Source organism: Podarcis melisellensis, assembly GCF_964234715.1.
Source record: "Podarcis melisellensis genome assembly, chromosome: 8".
In the NCBI taxonomy this organism is placed as follows: domain Eukaryota; kingdom Metazoa; phylum Chordata; class Lepidosauria; order Squamata; family Lacertidae; genus Podarcis; species Podarcis melisellensis.
The window spans coordinates 12,910,699-12,919,759 of NC_138540.1; the positions used below are offsets into that span (position 1 = coordinate 12,910,699).

At 48.4% G+C, this 9,061-nt stretch overlaps 1 protein-coding gene across 2 annotated transcripts; it reads left to right on the forward strand.

Moving 5' to 3' along the window:
- Window positions 1-3,268: 3,268 nt before the first annotated feature.
- Window positions 3,269-8,796, forward strand: LOC309376973 (C-type natriuretic peptide 1-like). 2 transcript variants are annotated; one of them, XM_081923938.1, is made up of 3 exons: window positions 3,269-3,602; window positions 4,970-5,288; window positions 7,080-8,796. In XM_081923938.1, the coding sequence occupies exons 1-2, from the start codon at window positions 3,510-3,512 to the stop codon at window positions 5,267-5,269; spliced, it is 393 nt and encodes a 130-aa protein (XP_081780064.1). In that variant the 5' UTR covers window positions 3,269-3,509; the 3' UTR covers window positions 5,270-5,288; window positions 7,080-8,796. The 2 variants fall into 2 exon arrangements, with proteins under 2 accessions (XP_081780064.1, XP_081780063.1); XM_081923937.1 differs by having other exon boundaries at window positions 3,271-3,602; window positions 4,970-5,284.
- Window positions 8,797-9,061: the final 265 nt, after the last annotated feature.

The following is a 9,061-nucleotide window of genomic DNA, read 5'->3' on the forward strand; positions in this document are numbered from 1 at the left end:
CTTCTCGCTGCTTCCAGCAAGTGAAATTCGGAAACAACTGTAGAGGCAAAGCATAGCCTTTGTGGCTAGTTCTACAGTTCGACTAGGCTCTGCATGAAGAAGAACAGGGATTTTCCAGGTTTCAGGATTTGCATACAAGCTGGCTGCTGGCAGGCTGGAAGGCAATGTTGGAGCTCTAAATCATGGATTTGTTTCCCCCTGCAGTAAGCAGTTGTGAAAAATTAATCTAAGGCTTCTGATGCTAATTTGAGGCTCAATTAAGCAGCGCGCTGTCCGTTTCCTGCTAGGCCCACCGGTGTCCTGGAGTGCGCCGAATGATGATCGGGGCTGTGTGGAATAATGTCACCGTTCTTCTGCAGGAGCTGAGTGGGGGGGGGGGGCAGACTTTCATACGGGATGGCAGAAAGCCCCAAGGACCTCAGCTTTCCTTTAAACACACAAAGTCAAGCTGCTAGTCCTTCGGCTGCAAAGACACGGCTGGAAAATACAAACGGTAAAAAAATAATAATAAGACATGTGAAATAGCCGCATATGGTCACAGCTAATAATTTCAAGGTTGCCAGGGACAGGATCATCCAGCCTTCAATGCTGAGCTGGATAAGAATGTCTTTAAATTCCTCCAGGGAGTCAGCAATGAGGGAGGGCAGGTGCACTTCTGCCAGGGAGCGCAATCTACAAAGAGGGAGCCACCATCAAGAAGGCCCCGTCGTGGGCCAGCGCCAAACAGGTATCACTCAGTGACCTCACCGCGGATCATAGGTCTCAAGATGGTTGTTAATGGGGGAGAAGAGCATGGAGATATTTGGGGCCCAAGCCCCTTAGGGATTTATAATGCCAGCAATGGTACCTTGAAGGTTGAGGTTAGACTGAGAGAAGACTGGCTTGACTGAGGATGGCTGGAAGCAGGCATGGAGAACCTCTTGTCTTTGGGTGTTGCTGAACGACAGCTCCCATCACCCCTGGGGCCTCTACCTGGCGCTCTACCTGGAGATCCTGTCAGAAATTGAACCCAGGACCTTCTGCATGCCTACCAGATGCTCTGCCACTGAACGAAGGTCCATTCCTTAAGATGCAGTTTCCTCGTACCAAGTAAGAACGTCGTTCTCTCCAGCTCAGTATTGCCTACACTGATTGGCAGCTGCTCTCGGCAGTTTCTGGGAAGGGACTTGCCCAGCCCTGCCTGGGGAGATCTTGCAGGGTTCCTTTTCCTTGACTGTAAGCTTCTTGGGGGCAGAGACCTCCCGTTTGAAGATGACGTTACTCTGTAAAGAACCCAAACTGGCTGATAGGAACAATAAATAAAGCAGCGGTCGTTATTTCTCTTTGTGAACAGACAGGAATCGTTCAGCTGAGAACCCTGTTGACTTCCTTCCCTCCTTTCTTTAGAAGTTATAATAACGGGCTCTGAGCTTCCCTTATCGAAAGGTGTTTCAGATCTCCCTTCGGAAGCCAGGAAGCCTGACACAGAGTCAGGCCCTTCCAGCTCAGCATTCTGCACAAGGACAGGCAGAGCACCTGCTGCTCAGTGGAGGTATACCTGCTTGGCGTGCAGAAGGTCCCAAATTCAGTCCCCAATCTCCAGGTACAGCTGAATGCATCTTCTCCAAGTGTCCCAATCTTCCAGGGACAGTCCCGGAATTACAGAAGCCGTCCCAATTTCTGATTTGATCCCGGAATGTCCCGTTTTCCCTTCTCCCTCTCCTCCATGTCTGAGAGAACAATTAAAAGTTGTGTGTGTAGGTGAATTGCAAGAGTCCTGTTTATCCTGAAAACAAAATCCCCGCACCGAATGAAAGAAACAGTGAAGCTGGCGTACAAAGCCCTTCCTATAATTCCGAAGGAAAAGGTCAGCAAGCGACTTCGGGTTCTTTCCTTGCAATGCTTTAGCAGCCAGATATTTCTTAGGGAATGTGGGAGAATGTTTGTTCCTTTATTATTGTACATGGAGCCTTGCACTGCCTACTCAGAAGTAAGCCCCACTGTCTTCAATGGAGCTTACTCCCAGGTGACTGCGTAAAGACTGGACTGCAATCCTAAGCATTTTTACTCAGAAAGTTTAATAGGATTTACTTTCTGGTAGGTTCCTGATCCTTCTCACAGTTCCATTATTATTATTGTTGTTGTTATTACAGTGGTACCTCAGGTTACATACGCTTCAGGTTACATACGCTTCAGGTTACAGACTCCGCTAACCCAGAAATAGTACCTCAGGTTAAGAACTTTGTTTCAGGATGACAATAGAAATCGTGCTCTGGTGGCACGGCGGCAGCGGGAGGCCCCATAAGCTAAAGTGGTGCTTCAGGTTAAGAACGATACGATACGATACAATACGATATCTTTATTGTCATTGTCCCTTGCGGAACAATGAAATTGAAAAACTACATAAAACTACATAAAAACTACATAAAACTACCACGAAACTACATAAAACTACATAAAAACTACATAAAACTACATAAAAACTACATAAAACATTCAAAACCCCCTAAAAACTCTAAAACCCCATTTTAAAATACACTATACTACAGAGACCCCTTATGCTGCGTTTAGAACCAGAATTGCATTAGCGTAGAAACTGTTTTTCAGGTGGCTAGGCCTGGCCTTTATAACCCTATGAACAGTTTCAGGTTAAGAACGGACCTCCAGAACGAATTAAGTACTTAACCCAAGGTACCACTGTATATCCCACCTAGAGTCCCCTAACAGGGACTCCAAGCAGTTTGCAGCTAAAAAATTATTTAACTCCATTTATCTGTGGAAGGTGTTGCACACAATCCTTTCCCTTACACGTTTTTTTTCTTTACAACAACCCTGTGAGGTAGGCTAGGTGGAGAGGATGTAATTGCTCACGGTAACCGAACTAGATGTGTATATGAGGTTCATGTGTGCGGCGAGATCAAGAACAGGAGAAGCTTCCTGATCAGAGAAATCAGAGAAATGTTGGAGGGTAGGGGAATGTCCTCTGCCTGAAACCCTGAAGGACGGCTGCTGCCAGTTTGTGTAGACAATACTGAGCTAAGATGGACCAGTGTATAAGTCAGCATAAGTCAACTTCCTGTTTTCCTTTGGGGCTATTTCTCCGCAGGCTTTCTATATATTACATGTTCTACCGGAGTATCCTAACAGCGGTAGTAATTTTGCTGCTGCCAACCGGCAGAGAATTGAACAAAACTGACAGGTGGAGGTGTCCGGAGGCGAAAAAGCAGAGAAGATTTCTAGCTCAAGATCGCAAGCAAAATTCCTCTTTTTGTTACCGGCTGATACCTGCCGAGGGAAAGAGAGAAAGAGAGTGCTTTAGCAAAGATGCTTTGCAAACTCCCCTCCTCCCTGACAAGGGATGAGATGCACTCAAGCCAATCCTTGGGCATCTTCCAGGAGCTCAGCGGTGGACCTGGGGAGGGGTCAAGGGAGATATAAAAGCCAGGCAGAGAACCAGCTGGCTCACCTTGCCGCAGGGGAAAGGCTCAGGGGATCCAGCTAGGAGTGGAGGCAAGGCAGCCACGCAGAGGATGAACCCCAAAGTTATGTACTCCCGCTGGGTCTTGCTGCTGCTGCTTTTTGCTCACCAACAAGGAAGAGCCAAACCAGTGACCAACGTCCAGGTAAGTGGAGGGGGTGATGGATGGGGTCCGAAGGATCTGGCTGCATTTCAAAGCGATCCAAACCAGAGCCACACTTCCCAAAGCAATTCGTGAACCGAAAAGCAGCCTTTGAAACTTGCACCGACTGCTCTGAATTTTGCAATGCAAGTTCTCCAGCTGGGTAATGGGCATCAATAAATGTTCGTGCTAGGGTAAAGCACGCACACAGAAATGCATAGATTTCTTTTTAGAGAGAGAGAGAGATTGCAAAAAAAAAAAAAAAATGTGCACATTAGGCAAAATTGCAAAGGTTTTATTTTATGGCAAATATTTCATTGCAGAGGAGATTATGGTTAGGGGCTGGTTTGGGAGCAGTGGTTAGAGTGTCGGACTTTGACCCTGGGAGACCAGGGTTCGAATCCCCCCACTCAGCCACGAAGTTCACTGGGTGTGATCTGGGCGGGTTGCTGCATCTCAGCCTGCCCTACCTCACAGGGATGCTGTGAGGATAAAATGGGGAGGAGGGGACCCACCAGAGCTGCCAACGTTTCTCTTTTTTTAAGGGAAATTCCCTTATTCCGAATAGGATTCCTCACAAGAAAAGGGAAAAGTTGACAGCTATGGGACCCATGGATGCCACCCCTCAGAAGAATGGTGGGATAAAAATGCAGCAAATAATTAAAAATTATTAGGAGACCTTTGTGCTAAGTTTTCAAGTGTAATTCCTTTTTAGTTTTAGTTGTTGTTTTATTCATTGCAAACTAATGTTGAGAGCCGAACTTTAGATGGGAGGAATAAGAAATTGAAAGCGACAGATCTGTCCCATCTTTAGGTAAGAGAAGGAACAGCCCCCAGAAAAAAGCCAGGTGGGGTTTTCCAGTGGAATGAAGGGAAGAGGTTCTTTGGGGGTATAAAGACTCACCTGGACCAAAGTTGGAGGTGATGCAAAAAGGGAGGGAGCCACCCCAATAGTTAGAAGCAAGTCAAATTTTATAGGCATCAGCTTGCAGGGAAGGGGAGAAGCAGAGAGGGTGAGAGGAGGGGGGGTCTTGGCTTTGCTGGTGCTTATTTTGTTTCACCCCGTTGCTCCTGCTCCCAGCTCCTGCCAACCTAGCAGTTCAAAGGCACGTCGAAGTGCAAGTAGATAAATAGGTACCGCTCCGGTGGGAAGGTAAACAGCGTTTGTGCTCCGCTCTGGTTTGCCAGAAGAGGCTTAGTCATGCTGGCCACATGACCCGGAAGCTGTACGCCGGCTCCCTCGGCCAGTAAAGCGAGATGAGTGCCACAACCCCAGAGTCGGTCACAACTGGACCTAATGGTCAGGGGTCCCATTACCTTTACCTATTTTGTTTCTCTTCCTTCTCCCCACACCCTCCTGTATTTTTCAGACCCTGTCTAAGTGGTTAGAGGAGGACCTCGAACAGCCAGCAGGGTCTGAGGAAACAGAGCAGGACCAAGATGAGACCCTCCTAACCGGAGGAGCCTTGGAACAACAGGGTGCTGTGCTGCCATGGGCCAGGAGATCCCAGGAAGGGGTACCCCTCTCAGAAAGCAATTTCCAGAGGCTCTTCAATGACCTCCTGGGCTCTTCCCGGAGGTATCGGGGAAGGAGCAAAAAGGGCCTTTCGAGAGGATGCTTCGGGGTCAAGCTGGACCGGATCGGGGCTCTGAGTGGGCTGGGGTGCTGAAAGGCAGACCGGCAGGTAAGTGTCCACAACTGGAAGATTCTGGCCTGGTTGCGTCAAGACCGGATGGTTGCAATGCGCTCCACGTGGGGCTTCCTTTGCACGTGAACCGGAAGCCGCAGTCCGTGCAGAATTCTGCAGCACAATTGCATACAATAGCTGTGCTCAGGGATCTGCTACCGGGCCAAGTTCAAGGTGTTACTATTAGTATATAAAGCCCTTAACAGCTTGACCAGTTTACCTGTGAGAACACCTCACCCCCCCCCCCAAATATGCCCACTCGATTGCTTTGATCGGCGGAACTGGCACTACCAAAGGTGTCACAGAATCCCTGTTCTGCATTTATAAGAAGTCCATCCTTCACTGTGGCAGCAGCACCTTTGGAACTCCCTGCCTATTGACAGCTGCCTTCACTGAACTCTTTTTGGTGTCTGCCAAAAACCGATAAGCCCGGCCGGATTTTTAAAAAGTCGGTGTGAGTTTTGATCTGTTTCTAATCTTCTTCTTTTTTAGCTTTTCGAAAGTGGTTGATCTTTCTTACTGATAATCTTATTACCTTTTTTTGTAAACCTCTTTGAGGTTTTTGTTTTACAATCAAGTGGTGTATAGGTTTTATGAAATATATATATATATATATTTCAGGCAAGAGTTTCATGGGGTTCATAGAGGCTGGGCAGCCATCTCTCAGGGATGGTAGACCATCAGAGCCTTAGACATTCTCCCTTACACAAGGTCTGCCAACCTTACTTGTAGCCTGGTTCCAATACTGAGAAATGGTTCTGGGCACCAGAACGCAACCAACTTTTTTGGCTACAGCATAATGTCCCTCCCCTGAATCCGGGACTCAGGAAGGGGGATTCTGTGAGCACCAAGGAAGGCTCCTAAAAGAACAGTTATTGTTGTTTAGTCGTTTAGTCGTGTCCGACTCTTCGTGACCCCATGGACCAGAACACACCAGGCACTCCTGTCTTCCACTGCCTCCCGCAGTTTGGTCAAACTCATGCTGGTAGCTTCGAGAACACGGTCCAACCATCTCGACCTCTGTCGTCCCCTTCTCCTTGTGCCCTCCATCTTTCCCAACATCAGGGTCTTTTCCAGGGAGTCTTCTCTTCTCATGAGGAGGCCAAAGTATTGGAGTCTCAGCTTCAGGATCTGTCCTTCCAGTGAGCACTCAGGGCTGATTTCCTTAAGAATGGACCGGTTTGTTCTTCTTGCAGTCCATGGGACTCTCAAGAGTCTCCTCCAGCACCATAATTCAAAAGCATCAAAGAACAGAGGATGCTATAAAAGATGCTAGTCCTCATGGTTCTGTGTGATTTAAATGGAAACGTAGGAAGCTGCCTTCTACTGAGCTTTGGTCCATCCAACTCAGTATTGCCAACCCTGACTGGCAGCGGAACTCCTGGGTTTCAGGCAAGGGATGTCTCCAGCTTTACCTGGAGATGCCATTGAGAATCGAACCCAAGACCTTCTGCATGCAAAGCAGGTGTTCTGCCACTGAGCTTTGACGCTTCCCCGCAGGGACCTCATGGGCAACCTCTGCCCTAATACACACCCAGCTCTTTAGGCAGAGTTTGCGATCTGCATTTCTTACATTAAAAATAATATTCCTTGGGGGAGGGAATCGACCAGTCAAATTAAATCGGGGCGCCTTCTCTTCCACTTGCAGGAAAAGGTTTTCAGCCAATTAACCTTGCCAAGGAAGGCAGCTAAGCATGACAGACGCGTTGAGCGTCCTCTCTCGCAAGGCTGTTCCAGAGAGTCTGTTTCAGAACATGATGTGTTTTCGTTTCCCTTTCTTCTCCCTCGGCAGGACCCATCGCCGGCAGGACCCATCGCCTCCCAGAGAGACAACCAACACCCTCATTCATCGCCAAGGCATCCCCACCTTCAAGCAAAAACCTTCACACCTCCTGCCTCTGCCTACCTCCCTAGTGTGATTCGATCTGTCCGGACTCATTCCCCCACGCACTCAAAGCTGCTTTCTTCCCCCGCATACAGTCATGTTTAAACTGCTGCCTTCGTGACCAGAAGCAGTTAACTTTCTTCTTTAAGAGTTAGCCAGATTCAGGGAAGATGGGGGCAGCGCCCGTTAACTACGATAGCAAAACAGAGACTCCATGGACAGCAGCAGTGTACCCTGAATACCAAACCCTAGAGGGGCAACAACAGCTGAAGGGAGGCTACATGAGAAGCATCCTGCTAGCAGGCCAATCTAGTTCAGCATCCTATTTTCTCAGTGGCCAATCAGATGCTTACGGGAGCAGGACATGGACGCAGTTTGGGATTCCCACTTGTGATTCTGACAGGGGAGGTAGAACATCTAACCATTAGCCATTGATACCCTTCTCCTGGGACGCGGGTGGCACTGTGGGTTAAACCACAGAGCCTAGGGCTTCCTGATTGGAAGGTCGGCGGTTCGAATCCCCGTGACGGGGTGAGCTCCCGTTGCTCAGTCCCTGCTCCTGCCAACCTAGCAGTTCGAAAGCATGCCAGTGCAAGTAGATAAATAGGTACCACTCCGGCGGGAAGGTAAACGGCGTTTCTGTGCGCTGCTCTGGTTTGCCAGAAATAGCTTAGTCATGCTGGCCACATGACCCAGAAGCTGTACGCTGGCTCCCTCGGCCAGTAAAGCGAGATGAGCGCCGCAACCCCAGAGTCATCCGTGACTGGACCTAATGGTCAGGGGCATAGCTGTCAACGTTTCCCTTTTTTAAGGGAAATTCCCTTATTCCAAATAGGAGTTCTTGCAAGAAAAGGGAAAAGTTTACAGCTATGGTCAGGGGTCCCTTTACCTTTACCTTTACCCTTCTCCTCCATGAATTTCATAGTTGGAGGGGGGCCTAAAGGACATCTAGTCCAACCTCCTGCAATGCAGGAATCACGGCCCAAGAATCCCTGACAGATGGCCATTCAGCCTCTGCTTAAAAACCTCCAAGGAAGGAGAGTCCATTACCTCCTGAGGGAGTCCGCTCCGCTGTCAAAACAGCTCTTACTGCCAGAAAGTTATTCCTGACGTTTGGTCAGAATCTCCTTTCTTGTAACTCGAAGACATGGGTTCGAGTCCTACCCTCCAGAGCAGCAGAAAACAAGCTTGCTCCATCTTCCAATTTGCCTAATCCTCTCTGAAAGCCACCTAAGTGGGTTGACCATCGTCTTTCCTTGAGTGTGGCCTTCCCTTAAAAAAAGGAGTTTAGCATTCCCACAGGTGGAAAACAGGAGGCCTGGCTAGCTGGTACTTTGGGCCGGCCCAGCATAGGCAGTTCTTCTCAGTGGCGGGCAGGTGTGAGGGAGTCAACCCAGAAAAAACTCGCAGAACATCTGAGGCTCAGCTTTCTCCCATTAAACATTAGTTCATCCATCCAGAGCCTTCGGGCACTGAGGGAACCAGAGAAATCAGATCACAGTCCTCACACCCACACATCCAGTCAGCGCTCTCTCGTTCGTGGCAAAGGTGTGTATCTACAATAAATCCTATCTAGCTTTCGTTCCGTGTTTCGTTCATGTGCAAAATTCTGCATGCGGACAGTTGTCGAAATAAACTGGTTTTCATAATTGGTCCGATTCATTTCCAATATGCTGTGTGTGTGTGTGTGTGTGTGTGTGTGTGTGTGTGTGTGTAAAAAAGAACACAATTTATTTCTTCCAATTCTCGTTTAGAATATGGCTCTCAGACTTGGAAAAGACTCTGAAAATAGACTGCAGAGTGCCCCTGTTTGGGGGGAAATTAGGGGGAGGGTTGGATCCTGCACTAGTCTTCCTCATCTTGAGAAAGCCAGGATGTTGGAGTGGTTA